The sequence below is a fragment of the Callospermophilus lateralis genome, chromosome 3, assembly GCF_048772815.1.
Source record: "Callospermophilus lateralis isolate mCalLat2 chromosome 3, mCalLat2.hap1, whole genome shotgun sequence".
Taxonomy (NCBI): Eukaryota; Metazoa; Chordata; class Mammalia; order Rodentia; family Sciuridae; genus Callospermophilus; species Callospermophilus lateralis.
The window spans coordinates 42,782,700-42,807,060 of record NC_135307.1 but is presented as its reverse complement, the minus strand read 5'-3'; the positions used below and the strand labels follow the sequence as shown (position 1 = coordinate 42,807,060).

General features: G+C 37.7%; 1 protein-coding gene and 1 non-coding gene across 4 annotated transcripts in view; both read right to left on the bottom strand.

The window, feature by feature from the left end:
* Positions 1-1,500: 1,500 nt before the first annotated feature.
* Positions 1,501-24,361, bottom strand: part of Ap4s1 (adaptor related protein complex 4 subunit sigma 1) — a 35,219-nt gene continuing 12,358 nt past the window's right edge. For 2 of the 3 annotated variants that reach the window (XM_076850171.2, XM_076850170.2), the window contains 5 exons: positions 21,472-21,678; positions 18,600-18,686; positions 17,164-17,232; positions 12,717-12,728; positions 1,501-2,000 (listed from right to left, as the gene is read on the bottom strand). In XM_076850171.2, the coding sequence (XP_076706286.1) occupies positions 1,872-2,000; positions 12,717-12,728; positions 17,164-17,232; positions 18,600-18,686; positions 21,472-21,609 (435 nt within the window). In that variant the 5' untranslated portion in view covers positions 21,610-21,678 and the 3' untranslated portion in view covers positions 1,501-1,871. The remainder of the gene's footprint in view (positions 2,001-12,716; positions 12,729-17,163; positions 17,233-18,599; positions 18,687-21,471; positions 21,679-24,361) is intronic. The other variant, XM_076850172.2, reaches the window with a different exon arrangement.
* On the bottom strand, positions 23,194-23,267 carry Trnap-agg (transfer RNA proline (anticodon AGG)). The gene has a single exon. It is a non-coding gene; the product is annotated as a tRNA-Pro (tRNA).

Below are 24,361 nucleotides of genomic sequence, written 5' to 3'. Positions count from 1 at the left end.
CATAACATTAGAGTGGTGTAGTTAGCACAGACCATATGGCTCACAAAGCCTAAAATGTTTACTGTGTGTCTTTTTACAAGTTTGCTGAGCCCTAGTCTAGCAAGTTGCTACTGTAGGTAAATTGATGAGTCAGTGATCAGAACTGTTTACTAAATATTTTATGTGTGAAAAATGAAAGTATCTTACTGAAGTGAGATGATTTCACAGCCTATAGGTAAAATAGTCACATTACAGTTCATTTTCAATGAGTCAGGTATTGTGAGGATCATCTACTAGGGTCTCCACATACACCATGTTATTAAATATTTTTTTCCTGTGATATCTACCTAATATTTTTTAAGCTTATTATTCTCTTAAGGTGCTAAAATCTGTGCCAAGATGTAATTCCACTACTATTTTGGTGTGACCCAAAAATTAATTTTGTTCACTCCCTAGCTGCTTCTTGGTGTACCAGTTTCGCACTTATCTGAATGTGCTGCTGATTAAATGCTTACCAACTAGGACAGTGTTTCCCAACTAACGTGTCTCAGAAAGACCTCCAAAGCACTTACATTGATGTGGACGGGCTTTCCTCAGACCATGGCAACTTAATACAAAGCTGTATCTTTACACACCTACTGCTAGCTTATTGTTCCCACACTCCATAAGCTTTCCCTATGCCTTCTTGATGAGTCCACAGCAACTCAGGTTTGCCTTGGGAATCCACTGTGGCTAGTTTTCTGGGTCTTTGTAGATGAAAACTGAAATATGTACATAGACTTTTGAAAAAGCCTCCTCATTCCCTCCTCAGACATACACAAAAGAGAATAGCAGTGTTGCATAGTTAGTCCCTAGAATGTTCATTTATGTCCTATTCTGGAGAACTGAGTGTTGTAGTTGGAAGAACTCTTAAAAGATTACATAGGAAGATATTTTAATGTCTCTCTATCTGTCCTCCTCCATTGCACCTGTCCTACCACTCCTAAGTGTATATATAAATACTTTTAACAAAGACAGTTCCGTATTTTTCACTGTTGCCTCAGTGGTGAAAGCACATCAAAAGATTTTTGGAGATATAGGACGTTGTTCTATAGGACTTCGTATTTTGCTTCTGAGATATCCTAGGAGGAGCTAAAGGAATAAGAAGTCATTTTATTCCAAACTAAGCAGAGCTATTCTCTTGCATTTTATTTTTAAACTTTGAACTAAAACAAATTTCATTAACAAGCTTATTTGTAAGAAAAACCCTTTAAAATGTGGTATAAATGATAGTTGTAAGGGTTCTCTTCTAATGTTTTATTTGATAGTAACATTACAGAGTTAATCATATGATGGCATTGTAATTGCTAACTGCCCTAGAAATGGAATCAAAGGCTTTTAGGAACTGGAAAATAAAATTTAATTCTATAATCTTCTTTAGGTATGTATTATAGTAATATTTATTAAAAAGTAATTTTTATTAAGTTTTATTTTAAGGAAAACAAGAACATCTAGAAGACTTTTAAATCAAAATGCCACATGTTTCAGTCAACTTACAAATTTTATTGGCTAATAGACAACTGCCACACATTCTTCTTACCACCATCCTACTATTCCTGAATTTAATTTGCAAAGGGAAGCAGAGACCAAAGAGGATTTCTTAGGTACTCAATAAAATTTGAAGAAGTGGGAAAAAAAAATATACTTACTGAAAATAAAACTTGCCTCAGTTAAAAGAAGATTTTCTTTGTACATATTTTAAAATAGCTTTATTTTCCATTTAGGAACTGTGGGAAATACCTATTTATATTGTTTGGAAGGGTACCCCATTTCGTAATAGGTAGTCTTCCATATTCTTTTCAAATGGTCTTCACGTTTCCTATGAATCGATGCTATCTGGCAGATCCTTCTCTTCAGCTTTCTGACATCTTATCAAGAATTTGTAGAGGGGCAAGAATTCTTGCCCGATTAGTTTCCACAATGCAGCCATTTAACACCATCTCGTCTAAAATGATGTGTACTTTATCCAAATTAAACATTATCTAGGGTCATATTAAGGAAATTAATTTTAGAGTTATAAAGATGTCAACATTTAATAAATAATAAGTTGTAGCTTAGCTTGGAATTTCCCCAATCTAAAATAATCTTAGCAGGAGGGTTTTTGTAGATAATTTCTGAAATTAAAATTGGTATCCAGAACTGGGGCTGTAGCTCAGTGGCAGAGTGCTTGCCTAGCACATGGGAGGCACTAGGTTCGATCCTCAGCACCACATAAAAATAAATAAAAGGATTTTGTCCATCTACAACTACAAAAAAAAAAAGAATTATAAAAAATAATAAAGTTGGTATTTGAAATTACTATGTTGGTATACACATAACTAAGCTAACAGCGTTAAATTAGGCATAGGAATGTAACAACTACATTTTTTAACCAAAGGGAGAAAACCTATTAAGAGCTGGAGAACAGAAGCAAGTAACATTTGCCAAGAGAATAAATAACCTCACCTCAGGAGCAAAATCTTCTGGGACAGTAATAACAACAATAGCAATGATCTGTTAAATATTCGTTATGTTCCAGGCATTATGTTGAGTGCTTTTCACATATTAATATATTCTCATTTTATCTAGAAGCAAACAGCTTAAAGCCATTGTCCAAAGTCATACAAGTGGTATATGTCAAGAGCTGGAATTTAGGCCCAGAGTTTGGACTTAACTGTTCTGCTTTTCAGGTTTCTCAGGAAGGGCCTAAGGCTTTGGAGTAGACACCCTCCCTCAGATCCCTCTCCATCTCTACCCCAAACAGTGTCTTTATAGCAAAGTAGAAAGAGATTATTCTCTCAAGAATCCCCTTCATTTGAGTACTTACCTTTTCTTTCGTGAAAGGAGAAGGGAAACTGGAGTGAGATAGTGGCAATACTTGAATGTTCCTGAATTTTATACTTTAATTAATTATTTTATTGTTTTTTGTACAGGGATTGAATCCAGGGGTGCTTTACTACTGAGCTATATCCTTGGCCCTTTTTATTTTTTATCTTGAGACAGGGTCTCACTAAGTTGAAAATCGTGCTAAATTGCAGAGGCTAGACTTGAACTTGCTATCCTTCTGCCTCAGCCAAAGGAATCCTTGGGATTATAGGCATGCACCCTCATGCCCAGCCAGTTTTACACTTTAATATATGGTGTTTCCACTTTAAAGACATCTATTTATGAGGAAAAAAACAAAGCTTGTTTCAAATAGACATACTTCAGCAAAGAAGTGATTAAATACACTACGGGAGTTCATAATTGAATGGTGAATCTTAGAACAAATCCTTATTGTAGGAATGTTATTTTCCATAACCCTTCAGTTATCACCTGATTTTTATTTTTTTTAAACAATTCCAGATGTTCAAAGTGACATTTGCTTAGTGAAGTACATCTACAAAGAATGGGACAAACCAAACTGTGAATGACTTAGGTTTCTATTAGACTCTGTTAATATCTCATTAAGCTTTGTGCAAATAGTCTTTAGTAGAATAAACTTTTTCAAGAGTTGATGGGAACTGTCCTTAAGTGACCCAGAAAAAAAAAAAAAAAGGTTTACTCTGATCTACCTATTAATAATGTCTTCCAATTATATAGTTGATAGCTTTTCCCATGGCCAAACTGGGACTGGAATGAATGCTAGGCCCTTGACTCATGTTCACCGGATCCAGAAGCCAGAATGTACAAGCTGAGACAAAGTGGGAATGACAGCTATGTAAATGTTTTTTTAAAAAAGTAGTTGAGCCAGACATAGTGGCTCATAGGGCCTGTAATCCCAGCTACTCTGGAAGCTGAGGCAGGAGGATCCAAGTTCCAGGCCAGCCACTGTAATTTAGTGAGACCCTGTCTCAAAAAAGGTCTGGAGATGTAGCTCAGTGGAAGAGGACTTGTCTAGCATACCAAAGGCCCTGGGTTCAATCCCCAGTATAGGGCTAGGAAGGAGGCAGACTGAAAAGCACAGGAGGCTGCCTATATAAAGGTGTACAGAATCCCCTGTTATATTCACTGAGGGCAATTATAGTGCCTTTGAAAATGGCAACTTTTCCAAAATGATTTTCTTTTGAGTTCGAAAGAAATCTAATTTTAATCTGTTTGAATTGATTCAGGGATCAACCTGCTCTGAGGACTGTTCCATCTTTGTTAAGAAGATGTGCAGTTCAGATGTCACCTTGGGCAAATGCCCAATTGTTTTGAAATTCAGATCAGAATTTACTTACTGCTGAATCATATCAACCCTCACAGCCCCACACTCTAAGGACAAAGTCTTTCAGCCAAGTCTGAATTTCCCAACATTCTAGAAACATGAGTTACTCTGAGATCATACTGTGGGCATGTGATTGCCTGTCTATCTGTGTATCTAGTTCAAACCCTAGTAATCATGTAGCTGCTGGCACCGTATGGGGGAAACCAGACCAAATCCAATGTGAGCAGAAGACCTGGAAGCTGATTTCCTCCCTGGAATCATGTTACTCCTTTAAAATAAGGATCCAGCTGTTGTTCACATCTTGATTTGGTTTATGAGCAACTTGTGCACACTGGTAAAGCCAACATTAATGGCATTTGGGCCATATGCCAGGTGAGCAAGGACCAAAAAATACCCTATATGCCAAACCCCATGGCAATAAATACACAAACACATTTCAACTCTGACATTTGGAATAGGAGGAAGCAAGAAAGGCCTAGACTGTGGGTCTCTTAATATAGTGAGCTGAGAAGGACTATTGAAGGAGAAACTTACCTTCAGGCTATATTGAACTTGACTAACTCTAAAGATTCTTAAGGAAACTCATTTCTTTCATAGGCTTCAAGGACTTGGCATGAACTAGAAACAGCTTCCTAAAGAGCACAGTTATTAACGTCACACTTTCTCTCAACCTTGAAACCTAAGAGCCTTTCTGAATTTCTATGTAATGTGGATTAGAGCTGAACATCTATAGAGTTCCTGTAAGATTAGTGCTACTTGAAATGACCTTTTTTAAAATAAATTGTTTTAGTTGTAGATGGACCCAATACCTTTATTTATTTATATGTGGTCCTGAGGGTCAAACCCAGTGCCTCACACATGCAAAGCAAGTGTTCTACCACTGAGCCACAACCCCAGCCCCTTGAAATCAGCTTTTTAATTAAAGCGATTGAATTCTTTATAGGCCTTACCTTGGAATTGTGATCTCTGGATCATAAAACACTTTTCTCAACATGATACTTTAATACCGTGTTGGTCTAGTTATCCTTTAATTAAAAGTGAGAAAACTCATTCCACTGCCTTTCCTACCCCCACACTCCCTCCCTTCTCCTCCCTCCCCTTTGCCCTATTTAGAGTTCATCTATTCCTCCCATGCTCCCTGCCCCATCCCCATTATGAATCAGCATCCTTATAGTAGAGAAAACATTTGGCATTTGGTTTTTTGGGACTGGCTTACTTCACTTAACATTATATTTTCCAACTCCATCTATTTACCTGCAAATGCCATGATGTTTTCTCTTTTAATGCTGAGGAATATTATTTATATATATATATATATATATATATATATATATATATATATATATATATATCACACACACACAAAATATATCACATTTTCTTTATCCATTTATCTACTAAAGGACATCTAGGTTGGTTCCACAGTTCAGCTGTAGTGAATTGCACTGCTATAAACATTGATGTGGCTGCATCCTTGTAATAGCTGTTTTAAAGTCCCTCCAGTATAGACAGAGGAATGGGATAGCTGGGTCAAATGGTAGTTCCATTCCCAGTTTTCCAAAGAATCTCCGTACTGCTTTCCATTCCTCTAAGTACATGTACAAAAACACAAATGGTGTGACTATGTTGTATACAACCAAGAGATATAAATAATTGTGCTATATATGTGTAATATGAATTGAAATGCATTCTGCTGTCACATATAACAAATTAGAATAAATAAAAAAAACTGAGCAACATGGACTCAGTTGAAAACTTCAAAGCAATTCCAAGAGCCCAACCTAGAAATGAAAATTTCTGACTCTGTAGACTTTGGGTTCAGGTCCTTGGCTTCTTGATTTTTTATTTTTTTATTTTTAAGATTCTAGCTAGGCAGAGTTCTTTAATAAGTAGGGTGGGAGAAAACCTTGTAATGTTATTTATACTTTAATTCAATTTCCCATGAAAGTAGAAAAGCTGTCAAAGGCCACTATGTTCACATTTCCCACAAAAAGGTAAACACTGCAGAATACTATCATTAAGGTCCATAATAATCCTGGAGACTTTCCTTGTAGCAAGGTCTTCTGTTCACTTTTAGGCTTCTTATCACCTTTTGTTAACAAGGCCACTGAAAAGGAGTGTATCTTTTTCTTTCTTTTTTAAAAAATATTTGTTTTTTAGTTGTAGTTGGACACAATACCTTTATTTATTTATTTTTATGTGGTGCTGAGGATTGAACCCAGCACCTTGCATGTGCTCCATGAGTGCTCTCCCGCTGAGCCACAACCCCAGTCCTCCCTGCCAGTGTCTCTTTTTAAAAAGTATGTTTTCCTTAAAGACCCATTCATCTTTTGAGAAGAGCAGTCTGGTGTAATTTTGCTTAAAATTCATGCAGGCTTACGTAAAATTAAATATGAAAGCCAGCACTAGATTAAATGAGCCTGTTGTTTTGCCCATTCCTGTAATTTCTTACAACTTGCTGTCACTAATCTTGACCAAAATAGAATCCAGAACCACAAAACAAAAAGTGGGATCCAGCAGAAGGACATGGTGGAGACAGTAGCAGATGGATATGAAACCTAGAGGGCTCAGAACATATTTAAAGGAAATAGGTGTCAAACTAAGGTTAGTGACAGCTGGAAAAGCTCATGAGACAAAATTTTTGGATCTGGAACATACATATCCCCTTCTCAGGAGAATGGCTGGCTCCTTTGGGGACTGTTCATATCTGAGACTTGTATCACTCACAACAGCACTGGTTTTAACTCAGGCCAGAGAAGGTTCCTGGTCCCTTGTCTCTCGATACGTGCCTTTCCCCAAGATGGCTGGCTGTATACATTCCCTCAGGCTCAGGAGCCAGCTCTCATCCTTGTAGCCTGACTTTAAATTTTACATATTTTTAAAGGGAAAAAGATGCTGGGGGTGTAGCAAGTGCTCAAGCAGGTAGAGCATTTGCTTAGCCCTGCTTAGAAAACTCTATGAATTCCACTTTCAGATGAGTTAGCAAGACATGCTTTTTTGCTTTTTTGAGTACTGGGGATCAAACCCAGAGGTGCTTAACCACTGAGCCCCATCCCCAGCCCTTTTTATTTTGAGACAGTCTTGCTAAGTGGCTTAGGGCCTCCCTAAGTTGCTGAAGTTGGCTTTGAATTTGCAATCCTCCTGCTTAGCCTCCCCAGTTGCTAGGATTACAAGCATGTGCCACCATGCCTGGCTAAGACATACTCTTTTTTTTAAAAAATATTTTATTAGTTATTGATGGATATTTATTTATTTATTGTGCTAAGACTCAAACCCAGAGACTCACACATGATAGGCAAGTTCTATACCACTGAGCCACAACCCCAGCACCTAAGACATTCACAGATACTTTAAGATTGTTCATTTTTAATTTTTTTTAAATATTAGATATTGAACCCAGGGGCACTTAAGCACTGAGCCACATCCCCAGCCATCCTGTTTCAGCGTCCCAAACTGCTGGGATTACAGTTGTGTGCCACCATACCTGGCAAGATTATTCATCTTTTTGACTCCTCTAACTAAAGACATGTTTCTCTAAAACTTTTCTTTTACTCACAAAGCTTTGACAACACCAAGACTACTAGCAACAGGCATCTTTAAATGTTTCCTTAGAGACTAAATTTCCACAGTCTACAGATGATTAGTAATTTTTTTTTAAAAAAAAGTATCAAATTTAGCTAGGCATAGTGATACCTCAGCACTCTGGAGGCTGAGGAGGGAGGATCACTTGAGCCCAGAAGTTCAAGACAGCCTGAGCAATACAGGGAGATCCCCCTCGCCCCCTCCACCACCACCACCAGAAAACAACTTTACTGAATTTATAACCCTTGAGTCAAGCACTCTGGAAACCTAGAGGCAGTTGCAACTCTGCCATACAGTAACTGTCTGGACTGAGGACATGAGAGAACCTCTTCCTCTAAAAAGCAAGGTTTAACATAATTGTGTGTTCTTTCAACTCCAAAATACTCAGCTCCTGACTCTAACCTTTGAAGGAGAGGACTGTCCTTTCTGGTAATACCAACCCATTCTTGAAGTAGTTATATGCTGTAGCATACGTCAAAAGAAATCCTTTTGTAGTCACTTCATTAACTGATTATCAATTTAACTTTCTAAGAGAACATGTAGAGAATTTCAGTTCAGTGAGAAGCTGTCCTCTCAGTATGGGATGGCTTCCTTGAAGAATGTTTTGTTCTTTTGGCTTTTATTTCTGTTCCCCCTAGTTTGAACAAGTACTTTTGCAATTTCTCATTAAATTAGGCTGAGATTATCTCCAATGGAGAGAAGCTTCATTCTGGTTTCTGGACCTCTAAAGGTATGTAAGACTTTAGGAAGTCCTGATCAGCACCTACCTGAAAGTCTCAGTGGTGCCGATCACTACTGCCTTCATGCCACCCCTTCAAGAAACATCTTGCTAGATGCTGGCTGAGGCATGGGGCATAGAGCACTGAGACCCTTCCCTATACCTTGACCCGCAGCAGCCATAAACAGAGGATGAAGCAGGCTGCTTTCATATTACCCATAGGAGCTTTAGGGTTCTAGAATCAATCACCTTTTGGGATTTATAAAATAAAAACAAACATTCTAAAAGGGTTTTCAGACAAGAGTACATTGTAGCATTGTACAGTGGCACATGCCTATAATTCCAGCAACTTGAAAGGCTAAGGCTAGCTCAGTAACTTAGTGATAACCTGTCTCAAAAAATAAAAAGGGCTGGGGATATAGCTCAATGGTAAAGTACCCCTGAGTTCAATCCCTAGTACCCCCTCCCTCCAAAAAGAATACATTGTGGATTTTAGGCCTAGCTTATATTTGTGTAGTAGAGGGGACACAACAGCATGCATAGGGATGCTAGTACGCTTCTCTTCCCATGCATGTATGGGACATCCCAGTTACCCTGCCTGAGTACTGCTTTGTTATTCTTGCTCCCAGTCCTGGGGTGGGGATGGGAGAAATGCCTCCATAGGCCCTACTAGCAGGCTCTGGAATGTCTGGCACCTGAAAAGCCAGAAAGTGGAGGGGGAAGGCCTTTAGGATTCAGGTCAGCATCCTTGTGCCATGGGACCAGGAGTAGGGGGGATTGGGGTTGCTGCTGAAGCAGAACAGAATGGGACCCAAGAAAAAGACTGGTTGTTCAGGTCAGAAGGCATATAAATGTGTTCCATTACAGCCAAAATAAAACAAGTTTTCAGCCTCTTTAAAGGCAGCAAATACCAAAAAGGCTGTTGAGGTTTTCTGTACCTTCATGTATACAATAGATGATTACCAAATTGAGGAGGTGTTGGTACATCTCCCAGACAGTGCTGGTCACTGGTGCTATCCTCTGACCATGGAGCAGAGGGGAAGGCAGGCCATTCCTTTCAGTTCGAATTACCTGGAGAAAAGCAAGCCTTCTGGGAATCCAGAGCAGGCATACGGGGGAGTCTCATTAGTTGGTTCTTAAACAAATCAATCTTAGTTCATGAAATTTGAAGTCTTGAAAAAGTCTACCAAGCTATGAGATGGGGTGAACTTTCCTATAGAAATGAGGCCTCCTGAGTCCTCAGGCAGCATTTCAGTCCAGTGCAGGGAAGGGACTTTGAAGAGTACAGGAGCCTGTTCACAGTTGTGAATGATTTAGGTCATTGCTGTGCCTGGTCCCCAGGGGGCAATCTGCCCCACCTGACACTATGCACCAGAGGGTTTCACTTACTGGGATGGGAGGGTTTTCAACAAGTCAGATTTTCTGTCCTGGTTTTTTGTGTTTGGGTCATTTCTTTTTTAAATCCCATCTGTCTTGCTCTGTAATGTTAGTTTTACTAGAATTAGAACAGACCTATACTAGAGAGAAATGCAAATGGTGTATTCTATTTATTTCTCAAAGTCCAACCTTGCAGGCTCTGAGAAACTTCCCCATCCTTTAAAAGCATCAGGATGGAAAAGCTTCTGTGGGGATGGGAAGGACAGTAAAAAGAGACAGACATTATTACCCTAAATGCATGCATGACTGACTACATGACTGGAGTGACTCTGAACCATGTATGGCCAGAGGAATGAGAAGTTGTGCTCCATTTGTGTACCATATGTCAAAATGCATTCTACTAGAAAATAAATCAATAAATTAAAAAAAAAAAAAGAAGAAAACTACTGGAGAAAAAAACTGAATAAGTAGCGCCTTGGGACTTTCATGAGGTTTTCACTTCCCTCTCCTCTTGCTGTACCAAACCAAGCCTTAAATCATGGCTGCCCTAGGTGTGCTGACAAGGAAGTCTTTCTGAAGGCTGAGCAAACAGAGATTATGTGCTCTGTATATTGGGAAAACCAGCTCCTAATTGCAATTATGATAGTTACTTGTTTTCATCTTTCAATCCCAAAGTCTGGCAGAGCAGACCTGAACAATGCTAGCTGCTCCAGTATGTCTTGCTTACATGCTAAAGAAAGATGATACAAAATGTATGACTCTAACTGGAGGGAACAGGAAACTATAGTTGAGGCTCTCAAAGGTTCTCCTCTATTTCTGTTATGGACTGGTCTGCAGAAGTTCTCCTGGACAAAAGAACTATGTAGCAAGCAGAGGAAAGTCATGGGTTTTGGATTTTTTTTTTCATAAGGCTAAAGGTGACAACCTTTTATAAATGTCACAGAAGAGAGGTGTCTATGTAATATAAAATAAATATAAAACTTGGTCAGAGAGAAAGGGAGGGCAAAAATAAAACCATATAAAATGAAAGGGAAAGATACAAATTATGTGTCTTGGTAGGGAAATTAAATTCAAACTAGAATGCTGGAGGTCATTACACAGATATGTGTCAGATAAGAGCAGGATACAAAGACAAGTATACCTATCTCTACTTCCAGTAAAAATCTAGTTAATGTCTGACACATCAGTACAACTAATCCAACTATACTATATACTCTGTTACATCTGATTCACTTTAATTTTTTGGGTTTCTAGACTTATAAGACTTCCTGCTGTAGGTGTGAGGTTATTTAGCTCATTTACCTGGACTCATGGAGATTCCAACTGAGGGGCTGCTAAAGCTCTTCTGTATTGTTCTCTCATTTTGAGATGAGGGGTTGTGTGCCTTGTCCAATACATATAGTTACTTAATGGATATTGAATTTCTGCACTCCTAACAAAGTGCCTATTAGCCCTAGCCATCTTCCTGATTTTTAAATCTAAAGCCTTTTTTTTCCCCCTAACTCCTTTGTACAAGTAGGAAAATATTTATCTTGAATTGCTTTAAACAATCTAGTTAAGATAGAGTGTTACTCGGCTGGGATTGTAGCTCAGTGGTAGAGCACTTGCCTAGCATGTGTGAGGCACTGGGTTCGATACTCAGCATAGCATATAAATAAATGAATAAAATAAAGGCCATCAACATCTAAAAAAATGTTTGTTTTTAAAAAGAGTTTACATGCTGAATAAAAATATGGACATATTTCCTGGTCTTGGGTCTCCTAGGTCAAAGGGATGGTAGATTTAGGTCACTTACCACCAAAGGACACTCAGTTTTTCCCAGTTAAAGAAGCTTCCAAATTCTGCCTATACCCTGATCATCATAACAGGTAAATGGTTATTCCCCAGAATATCAAGTTGATGTAAATATACTGGTTCTTGGCATAGGTGTCTAATTTATATATAGAGACAAACATATGAATGTATGTATACACATAAACATTAATTATAATTAATATATATTTGTTATGTACTAAATATATTTTAGTAGATATTTATCACAATTAGTGTTACTATTTTAGATTCAAGCTTGATGGATTTTCAAAGGACTTCTTTATCCCTTTTCAGATTTTTTGAAGAAAAATTAAATTAAAAGTCAATATCCCTGGTTAGGGGTTATGGCTCAGTGGTAGAGTACTTGCCTTGCATGTGTCAGGCACTGGGTTCAATTCTCAGCACCACATGTGAATAAAATAAAGGCCCATCAACCAACTAAAAAATATTTTTTTAAAAAGTCAATATGCCTCTAGAGTACTCACACAAAGCCTAGTGGGTTTCTGCCAAAATCTGTAGGCCTACAGTATTCTAAGCAATTTTTGTTCTTGGGGGTCCTTGAGCATTTTTGTTTTAAAAGAAAGAAAAGGAGAACTTTATCTGCTATAAAAGGAATACAAGCCAGGCAATTTCTTTAACCCTCTAGTTTATCAACCCTGAAGGCCTTCTTCTGATCATGAGGGGATTTCTAGAGATTTATACCTGCATCCCTGAAAACCCATTCTCTCTCTCCGAAGATGAAGCCCCTTCTCGCTGTTATATTCATTTTGAACAAGCCTATTCCATGTGCTTAAAAGAAGTTACTATATAATAGTTATTATTAACAAATGCCATAACATTGCCCTGTCTGGGGGAAAAAAAGAGTCTTAAAAAAAATTGTCTGTAAAAAAGGCTGCAGTAGGATTATGTGAAACACCTGCATCTCTGGCTGTCCTGTTAGTTGCTGATGACAGACATTCTGGAATCTGTTGAACCGTTTTCCTGCCCCATGGCACTTCTGCTTTGCCAAATACTGTGGAAAACAGTAGTGAAAAAGGATACATCTAGTTCACTCTGGAAAAGAGAAAAAGAATGCACAGGTAAGAAGGACACACAGGGACTGGACACTCTGAGCATAGGCAGCAATTGCTCTGCCTCCAAGCCTAATAGCAGCAGGAGAGGCTGCTGCTGTGTATACAGAAGCCTAAGCAAGAGCATGAGCCCTGACTTGGGTACTGCAGCTAAAAACAAACAAACAAAAAACTGCGGGCTAGAAGAATTTTTGAGGGCAGAATAATTCGTCTTCAGAAAACACAGGACATAAACTGAGCACAGTGGCACACCCTGTAATCCCAGCAACTTGGGAGGCTGAGGTAGGAGGATCACAAGTTCAAGGCCAGCCTTGGCAACTTAGGAAAACCCAGTCTCAAAATAAAATAAAAAGGCCTGGGGGTGTAGCTCAGTAGTAGAACACCCTTAGGTTCAATCCCCTGTACCACCAAGGGAAAAAAAAAAAAAAAAATCAAGGGAATAATCAACTAACTCAACCTTTACAGATGGTAGGTAATTTGATATGTGTATCAGAAACCTCAGCAATGTGCTATACCCTTTGAATCCATTGATTTTACTTATACACATCTATCCTAAGGAAACAATCAGACAATGGTATGTGATATGATATTCATAGTGAGGCTGGTAAGTGTCTATTAAGGTGAAAAAATTGTGTCTGTACTGAACTAGTACAAACTTTTATCCTCCTGTCATTAATAAAATGATTAAAACTATTTACATAGCATCAATTTGTACTGGGTATTATAAGTAATCTAGAGATGATTAAAAGTATGTGAGAGGATAGGCACAGATTACATGCAAACACCAAGCCATTTAATATAAGGAACTTGAACATCTGGGGATTTGAGGATCCATCAGGGTAGGATTTGTCCTGGAACAAATGCCCCACAGATATTGAGGGATGACTATATGACTTGCACATATGTATGTAGAGATGCATGTTCTAGAGATACAGACAGATATATAAAGTCTAAGAGGAAATGTACTTAGCAGCATTTATCACTAAGTGATGGCTTACTGATACTCCTTCCCCCACTTTAAAAAAATGCTTAATTTTTTTAGAGTAGTTTTAGGTTCACAGTAAAATTGAGAGGAAGGTACAGAGATATACAATGTATATATACCATGCCTTCACATACGCATGAATGTTGTGTCATCCTGTCACCAGAGAAGTGTCTTTGTTACAACTGATGAGCCAACATGGACACATCACTGCTGTGCTGTGCAGAGTCCACAGTTCAAATTAGGGTTCACTCTGGTGTTGTACAGTCTGTTTCTGGACAAATGTATAATGGAATATAGCCCCCCTCTTCTTTCATTCTACTTATATGTATTTAAATTTTTTTCAATCAAAATAGATATTTATATAATGAAAAAGTCTCAGAGGGTGAAAGGACTTCAGGTCTGTCAAATGTGGCACTGAAACCCCTGCTACATTTTCCTCAACAGCAATAGCCCTCACCTCTGTGGAAGTGCCTTCTTTGAAGTTAATTGGTTTGGCTTTTGGTTCTTAAAATGTGATGCCGAGATGCTGCTTTCAGCCGAGACAGCATGAGACAGACCTCTAAATTTAAAATCTGGAAACTCTTCTAAGATGAAAAATAGCCTCAGAAAGCATGTTTAAAATGCACAAACCTAAAAATAAATCTTAGATGACAAAGCACTCTCGATGAGTGGGACAGATCCTGTTTTCTTTCCTATAGTACTCTCCTCTCTTCCTCTTCTTTTTGGTATGGTTTCATCCTAAACTAGGTCATCCCTAGTGCAGTCCAAGTCCTGCATAATTGCCTAGCTTAAAGTAAATTTTAATCTTTACTTATGTGGTTTATGTGGTCACTGACTCTCTCTCCCTAAAATTATAGCTACAATTCAACAATGTGCTATTTATTTTTAGTTACTGAATATACTAATAATAATTTTTTTAAAAAACAATGATAGTGCTTGTACTCACTTTTTATTTTCCCAAGTTAAAGACATTGTTGTTTTCAGAAATTATAATCTTCTTGGTGTGTATTAACTTAAAATAGCTAATCATTGCCAGCCCAGAATCACAGACCCTGACTAGCAACCAGTCTAGCTTAACATGAGAGTGGTCAGCAGGAGATAAGTAGGAGCTAGAGCTATACTGTTCAATATGGTAACCTCTGTGCTAATGTGGTGATTTAAATTTAAATTAGTTACAGTTAACTAGCACTTAAATTTCAATTCCTCAGTTACACTAACCACATTTCAAGTGTTAAAAGCCACACACGGCTAGTGCCTACCATACTAGGTTGCATGGATATAGAACATTTGAAATATTGCAGAAAGTTTTATGGACAGTGCTGGTCTGTGATACTGTCTCCAAGCAATCAACAGAGAGATATTTTTAAAGTCAGTCCCAATGCTGTCTGTTCCCTAAGGGCCTGTCTTGGGAATGGCCTGACCTCTTGACCTCTTCACCTCTTCAGCTTTGGAGGGCACCAAGCCCTTCCTGCACAGATGTCCTGTCTCACTGCAGGCCACTATCTTCTCAGCTTCACTCCCTGAATTAGGAAATCGCTGACAGCAAACTTCAGGAACTAAGGTAATGGTTCAAAAACTTGAACATGCATCAGAATGAGGGAGCCTCCACCCAGAGTTTCTGATTCAGTGGTCTGAAGTGGGCTCAGGATTTGTATTTCTAATTACAGTTCCAGTACTTGCTGCGGCTCCAGGAACCAGACTTTGAGAACTACCACACCAAGGCAACAAAGACTGGTTAGTTGATTGGCCCGTGAAGATGTTTGCCAGAATTCAATGCTGGCCTTAGGAGTTTGACTGAAGATATAACTTCTGAATGAGTTTTGCCTTTTGCAGGTTTTGGTGTACTCAATATTATTAATTATGGATTCGACTCCACTATTGCCTCAGGAAGAAGTCTGGAAAGAATTCCTTCCTAATCCTTTTACATAAAAGCAAAGTTAAACAAACAACCTTGAAAAATAATTAGCCTTTACCATTGCTACTACCAAAGAATGTCTACTCAAGGCTCAGGAAGGTCTATCATAGCAAGTAAACCATATTCACATGTTTTTGTTTGTTTGTGGTTTTGGGGATCAAACTCAAAACCCAATTGATTCTTTTTTAAGACTGGTTTTCAAGCTAACTGCAAGCTACAGAATCAATATTGTAAAGGACTAGCATAAGGATAAATATATAGACCAATGGAATGGAATAGAAATGAGAGTCCAAAAATCAGCCCTCATATTTATGATCAAATGACACACAATAAAGGTACCAAGACAATTCACTGGAGGGAAATAGTCTTTTCAACAAATGGTGTTGGTCCATCAACTGACAAATAGATAAAGAAAATATGGTATATCCATAAAATGGAAGATATTGCATAATGAAAAGTAAAAGTGCTGATATATGCCATAACATATGGATCTTAAAACAATACGCTAGTTAAAAAAAAAAAAAAAACACTAGCCACAAAGACCACATTTTGGAAAATTCTATTTATCTAAAATGTCTTGGGCTGGGGATGTGGCTCAAGTGGTAGTGCGCTCGTCTGGCATGCGTGCGGCCCGGGTTCGATCCTCAGTACCACATACAAAAACAAAGATGTTGTGTCCGCCGAAAACTAAAAAATAAATATTAAAATTCAAAAAAAAAAAGTCTAGAACAGGCCAATGCATAAAGACACAAAATAGATTAGTGGCTACTCAAGGTGGAGGGAACTATTTAGGGGAAAATGCTAATGTGCATGATGTTTGTTGGATGATGAAATTTCCTTAAATTGTGGTAATGAGCTGCAGGACTATGTAAATACAAAAACCCAATTATACATTTTAAATGGACAAATTGAATAGTATGCAAATTATATTTCAGTATATCTATTAAAATAAGGGGGATTGGAGTTATAGCTGAGTAGTAGAGGACTTGCCTAGCATGTGTGAAGTACTGGGTTTGAATCTCAGCACCAAATATAAAAAACTAATTGAATAAAGGCCCATCAATAACTAAAAAAAATATTTAAAAAAAGAAAATAGGGATGGCTAGAATGGAACTCATATATTCCTAAAGGGGAGCTGAGTTTTCACCCTTAAAGCAAGGTTTGAATGAAAATGATTCTTGATGTGAAAAGGTACTGTTGTCTTTGGATGGAAAGCAGAGGAAAGAAGAGAGTAAGTTAGACAATAAAATTTTGTAACTAAGTAAAAAGAATTAAAAACTAAGAGGTACATAGTTTTTTAAGAGCTGAGTCTTGAAAAATACCTAAAACATATATAAGTTTGCAGATATGTTGGATGAGTCAGAAGGAAAGATAAAGAAAATGTAACATCATTTGAGTTTTAACTTTTACACATTAAAGCTCTATATTAACAAACAATCTTAAGCTATACCCAACATGACCTAATTTCTAGAAAACTGGGTTCAAAAAACAAAAACACTTTTTAGCCATTAGACTTACCACTCGGCTGAAGTACTCATCTAAAACTTCCACAAAATTGTGGATGAATTCATAAATAGCCATCTCATTCTGAAATAAAAGAGGAAGATGCAATGAATTTTAGCATGGCCCTCAAGCAAATCAGACACAGAAATGGCCGGTCAGTTCCCAGGTTTTAGAGCATGTGACCAAGGGAACAAATGTGAGCAAAGTAACTTTCCATTGACCAATATTCAGAACAGTTCTACTTCTCCCTTATTTAAAAGATGCTTATTAATGAAAGAAATGGAGAAGACCTTAACCTCTAAGATTTCTTTGTGGTCAATGTTGAATCTGACCCAACTGAAACTTCAGATCCCAGTGTCAAGGCTTTGTGCTCTACTTCCTGACTTCATCACCTACTGTCTCAAGCATTTTCCAGATTCTTTGCACCATCATTTTTCTGTCTGTGAAGATAGGGAAACCACTCAAAGTGCCTTATGGATAAAAGCAATCAACTGAGATTTCAGAACATTTTATATTTGAAATACCTGGAACTGGGATGAACACTCCTGAAGAGGAACGAACTTTAGGAGATATAAACATAGGACAATCATATAGTTTGCTCTGATTTTTGATATGTAAGCCAATGTTCACTGTCATAACTCATTGGCCTCTGTTTGTCTGAGCTATCCCACTATCTGACAGAACAAGAGCAGGGCACTGGACTTGGTTAGGATAAAGGAAGACACTAGCTAGATGTGGTGGCATATACCTATAATCCCAACTATTTGAGCCCTCAAATTTGACACCAGCCTGGGAAACACAGTGAGAAATTGCCTCAAAAAAAAAAAAAGTAGAAAAAGCAGAACAGAAAAACTGGAAGGCATCTGGGATGTGGCTCAGTGATAGAGTATTTGCCTAGCATATATGAGGCCGTGGGTTTAATTCCCAGTGCTGCAAACAAACAAACAAAAAACAAACAAAACCCAGAAGGGCATTCTGGGGTTTTAAGTTTCTCCATTTTATAAGCTGCTCATGTAATCCCAACAAACATTCTACATATATCTCTTCCATAGAACTTTCCCACCTTGATAGAAACCAAGATCCTAGAGAAGTGCTGTGGTGCGTGCCTATAATCCCAACTACTGGGAGGCTGGAGGATTGTACATTCAAGTTCAAGGATTGCAACTTAGTTAGACCCTGTCTCCAAAAAAAAAAAAAAAAAAATGTAGGGGCGGGTTTGGGGGATAGGATGCAGCTTGATAGAATACTCGCCTAGCATGCTTGAAGCCTTAGGTTCAATACCCAGCACTACAAAAAGAATTTTAAGGAAAAAAAAGAAACCAAATACATTCTGGAAAAGAGTCATAACAATTCTTAGGCCAGTAGAAAGAAAATGTCAACATAGGGAGGAATAAAGATCAGACTGTTATCTCTAAGTATCTTGTATTTTCCAAATACTCTCAGTATCTTACCTCAGTGTCATTCACTCCAACCACAATGAAGAGAGCTGCATATTGCCGATATATCAGCTTAAAATCCTTATATTCAATAAAAGAGCACTAGATGAAACACAATTGGATATTAGTACCTTTGGTCGACAAAGACTTCTCCAAAATGGCATGCATAATTTCTAGGTTCAGGTTGGAGTATCTGCCAACACACTCCAAGAAATACATAACATTCTCATAACATTCAGGGGACTACTTGGAAGCATCTCTAGGGGGAGTCGGAGAAACAGTCTGGGAAAAAAAGTGAGTGATCACATGGGTTCTCACATGTACTCCTCATTCCTTTACTTGGCTCTGTGGAAATCAGCAGACAAAGCTAATGAATAACCAGCATTTTAAATTGCCTTCAATGTGAAAAGATTTTCTTTTTTCCATTTCCTTATGGATTCTTGGGAAGCAATTATATATGCTTGATTTATATTTGTTAATAATCACTGAGGAGCCACATACAAGAAGTGAGTGTGTGTGTGTGTGTGTGTGTGTGTGTGTGTGTGTGTTTCTTTTTCCTAGATGTATAAAAATAATTCATGTAGATTCTTTTATAAATTATTTAAAGATGGCCTTCATGTGAAAGATGCTATACAAAATTTCCCAAGGTGAACACTGTTTTGTATGAATTCATAACAAGCTTATACCACTGACTTGTGGACAAAACAACTCCCTTCTCCTTCATCTATTTTCCTAAAGCCAGTGGACAAAGGCATTGGGTGGATGGGAATCAGCCTGCAGGCTAAAGACACAGTAATACTCTTCCTTTGAATGTCAGAGGGTACCTTCGAAAAGGTGACTGAGCACCAACTGTATGGCTTTTTGTACTGTGATCTGTTGCTCTTGGGTTCCCAGGTGCACGTAGGAATAAAGCCTTAAGGTTTTGTTTTGTTTTTTAAATTGTATACTTTATTTATTTTTATGTGGTGCTGAGAATCAACCCAGCGCCTCACAGGTGCCAGGCAAGTGCTCTACCACTGAACCCCAGCCCCAGCCCCAAGCTTTAAGTTTTGAGTATAAAAATTCTTCCATGGAAAATGCCATTTGGCAATCTATAAAATGGAGAAAATTGAAACTTTTATTTAAAATTAGGATAAAGGTAAAAAGTATAGGACCATTCTGCAACTTTTGGCTCAGTAGGGTCAGTGTTATTTCCATTAGGTTGGCTCTTTCAAGAAAATGCAATTTATTTGAAAAAAACTGAAAAACATTTTTTTTCAAAATCTCTTAGGAGTTTCTAATATTAAAAAAAGTATCAAGAACTTTTGTGGGTTAAATTATAACTATGTTGATATTTGAATATTTTGTAACCTCGTTATGCCAAAAGCCTAGTAGCTACTGGGTTTTTGTTTTTGGTTTCTTTTTTGGATACTGGGTCTCTAACCCTGGGTTAGTTTACCACTGAGTCACATCCGAAGCCCTTCTTATTTTTTATTTTGAGACAGGGTCTCACTAAGTTGCTGAACCTGGCCTTGAACTCACAATTCTCCTATCTCAGCCTCCCAAATTGCTGGGATGTACCACTGTGCCCAGCATAGTGGGTTCTTTTTAAAATCTAAAATAACAGTATATTTAAAAAATACCTAAGAGTATATATATTTAGTCCAAAGCCTATATTTCAAAGGGTTAACTGTGAGTATAAATGATGTTTGAAATTGTGGAGTGCCTGCATTCTGCAGAAATATTGAAACAGGAATGCTTCTAAATGTGTTTACTTAAAGCATGTGGCTATTAACAGCCCTGTAACAGTTGTTTCCATCTGACACCATAAACCAGTGTGCCACAGAAGGCCAAAGTAGTAATTCAAAGAGGAACTCTGAGATGCTTCAATTGGAAAATCAATTTAGAAGCCAAGGGAAACACATTTGCAACATGTAATGTCTGAGCACTGATTAGCTTAACATTTTATGGCTTAGCAGTGGTTTCTACAGGCAGTCTTTCTATATATGCAATGAAATGGAGAATGAAGAAAATTAATGAATGATTAATTATCATTAATAATGATAAGCTTTCTGATTTTGCCTCAGTTGTTGAGTGTTTTCCTATAGATCTGACATTTAGGACCTGGATTTAATAATTCTCTGAAGTTCTCTGTGAAAATAGACTCAGTTTTAAAAATTCCTTTTCATGGGCTAGGATGTAGCTCAGTGTGTGCTTAGCATGCACAAAGCTCTGGGTTCAAGCCCCAGAATCCCTATCTCCAATTCCTCTTCGTTATTCTAATACTTTTATTTAATCACCAGATTTTGGCAGGATAGATAGATTTGCTATTTCATATGAATTTTTAACTTCTATTCCCCCTTCTACTTAATAAAATAGTTAAGAGCAAGTTTATTTTGCCTTTAAATCATTGGTGATGTATTTATAAGAATGATAAGCAGATAAAAATTGTCCTCTCCACAGGAATCATATTATTATTCTCCAGTATAAAATAGGTTTTGAATAGTCACCTCCATGACAGCCACCTGACCTTCATTTTTTGGCTTCAGAAAGCCACCTGCTATAGGCACTCCTAACAGTTCCAAGGACTGAATTCATATGAACAAAAGAAAGATTATATGTACTAGCAGGAGTAAATTTAGCTGCCACTTTCATGGTGAACTGAGACAAATATGCTAACCTAAATAACAACCCAAGACTTTTCCTGGTTTTTCTTGTATTTATTCTCTTAAGGAGAATAAAGAGAGCTATGCTTCCTTTCGTTTTCATTGTATTTCATTCCTTGTTTTCCCTAATAGCTGTTGAAGGAATATAGTCCAGAGAAAATGATGGCCCTTGAGACTAAGTAATAACAGATCTGTCAAGGCTGAGTTGACTGCAGAGATAAAAGAGAGCTTCAGAAACTTACCTGTTCATTGGATCGAGAGAGACAACTCTTTATGACTTCTGTTTCTAGAAGTGTTCGCTTATTAATCTCCACATGCTCATAGTACTTAGAAAGTCGGGTCTGGCCTTGTTTATTCACCATAAGGAAAAATTTTATCATTTTTTTCCTGGCCAGTGTTTTTCCAAATACAGTTTAAAAGTTATAGCAAGGGATGGCTGTCATTGGAACCTGGAGAATAGAAAAATAACAGAAAGATAAAATTAAATTTCTCAATCATATTGTCTGTTCTATAGATGAACCAGAAGTAAATAAAATATCATTTGATAATATTGGTCTTCACTCCTATAAACTGAATAAGGTTTTAATTAATAATAACCAAACAAATTATCATTAGTTATCTTCTGAATCACTTTTCAGCATCCAAATACCACTACTCATATTCACTCAATTTATTCATCTGTTTTGCTGGACACCAACTTTGTGTTAAGTATCAGAAGAATAGGGAGATGAAGAGGTGATGTTTTTGATCTTCCAACTTTTACACTAAATAAAGGTGCTAAACAGATAAATAAATATCAGTAATGCAAAGTGATGAATTATAACTGGGGCCAGTGCATTTGCTTAGGAGCACAGAAGGAAGAGCAAGGAACGTTGCAAGAGAGTCAAGAAGGACTTTCCAGAGAGGGGAAATTTGAGCAACTTCTTGAAGGATGATCTAGAAGGAGAGGCTTTAGGTTGAGAAAAAAGCTCTGGAAAGTTCACTGGTTTCAGTTCAGAGGGCAACAAGAAAGGTCTCAGAAAATTAAGCTGCTCATATATGTTAAAAAGGAGGGAAAGATCACTATAGGGCTTGGTCACCCCAATGAACATTTACAGCTATCTTAACAATGCTGGTTGGAAGATGACTGCGAAGAGTCAGTCTGAAAAAGACTCAACTGTTAGAACACCAGGTACAGGATGACTTAACAGGGCTTGATCTACTTTACAGCTTTTTTAAGTATAAAACATTAAATATTTGTTTTGATGAGACATCCATATCTGTTTGAAAGTGAAGTTAATAATCCATAGTAAACTAAGCTCTACTGAAATAAGCAGATTGCATGGAAGAATTGTACTTTTGGCAATTGAATGGTTATGGAACTAATCAGAATCCTAGATAAGTACAGAGCCTGGGACTTAGCTATTTTGTCCAGTGTGCAACTAACTAACCCTTTGTCCAGTGTACAACTAACTAACCCTTTCTATTAGGGTTAGTTAGTTGCACACTGGACAAAATAGCTAAGTCAAGTCCAACACCAGTGTTTATCTTTAGGGTTTTTGATTGCTTGAAATAAGAAGAATGTTTCACCTAAAAGCTTAGACTACAATAAGACAACCTGGGGCTAGGGATATAGTTCAGTTGGTAGAGTGCTTGCCTTGCATGTACAAGGTCCTGGGTTCAATCCCCAGCACCATCAAAAAAAAAAAAAAAAAAAAAAAAAAAAAAAGACAGACCTGGCTCTCAGATCATAGCTTTGCCACATACCTGCCATGCCATGCGACTCCAAGTTGCTAGGCCTTTCTGAACCCAGTTAGATGACTATGTGTGAGGTGTAAGAGTGAGAGGAGATCACATGCATTCACCAAAAGGTCTAAATGGCCTGGTATTTCCGTGGTGCAACTAGAAACAACATTATGGGATAATACTCATCCTAAATTTTCTATTATTATTTTTTACCCTCCCAGCTCCTCTCCTTTTTTCAGAGGAGGTACTGGGTATTAAACCCAGGACCTTATACATCCTAGGCAAACACCCTATACCACTGAGCTATACCTCCACTCCAACATCTTTTATTTCCTAAACCCTATCAGACAGGTGGTTACTCACAATTCCAAACACTATGCTATAAAGAGCCAGGCCCCACATGGCAAAGCCTGGGGTTGCAAGCATTCATTCACTGTGCAGAACAGGATGTTATCTAGACCAGCTCAGCCAGGGATATGACAGCTGGCTGTGGGGGAGGCCTGTGGTCATTCACTCCCTTTTCCAGGAAGATAAGCTCATTACACTGTGGGCAGGATTGCGACAGTCTTCATGGTGTTTGATCATTTGGTATTAAGTGTCACTTTTATTCTCCTTACAAATTATTGCTAGTACATTATAGTAGGTTACTAGGAAGCTAAGATTATCACTCATTCCTTCTTTCTTTTTTTCCTTTTCTTAGACTTTTTTTTTTTTTTTTTGGTGTGTAGTGCTGAGGATTGAACTCTGGGGCCTCCTTGTACATGCGAGGCAAGCACTCTACCAACTGAGCTATATACCCAATCCCTTTTCTTTCTTTTATTCCCATTTAGCAAAGTTGTTTTAAAACCAACTTTATGATGGTTAAAAATTATAATCATATATTTAGATTTCAACTGCCAGATTAAAAAAAAAAAACACAAAAAAAAACTCTGAAAGGTACTCATCGCCAAACCTTGGCTTTCAATGCCCTGTTCGCATTAAATGGTAAAATGAGTTGTAAAATGATCCCAGTGAGATGTTACACCAAGGGATCAAATTGGTTTCCACCTTACAAGACCAGCATTCCTTCTCACTGACCTTAAGAGCAAGGACAACAAACAAGGACATGTTAGTTCATACTCATTAGGACGCAAACTTTCAATAGAACATCTAAAGGCACCTAAAGACCTCAATACATCTTTGTTTTTCTGCGTGCTCATAAACAATTACACAATTTACAATTATAGGATAACCTGGTGGTAATAAAGTGGAGAAGCACAATTGTATTTCTACTCTAAAATATATAATGCCAAAACAATGTGGAGACTTAAGAAAGAAATACATGTTTGAGAACTGGAGATGAATGCTATAAACACCTATTCTGGTTAGTCATCATCAGGAAGGAGGGATATCAAATAATTATGAAAC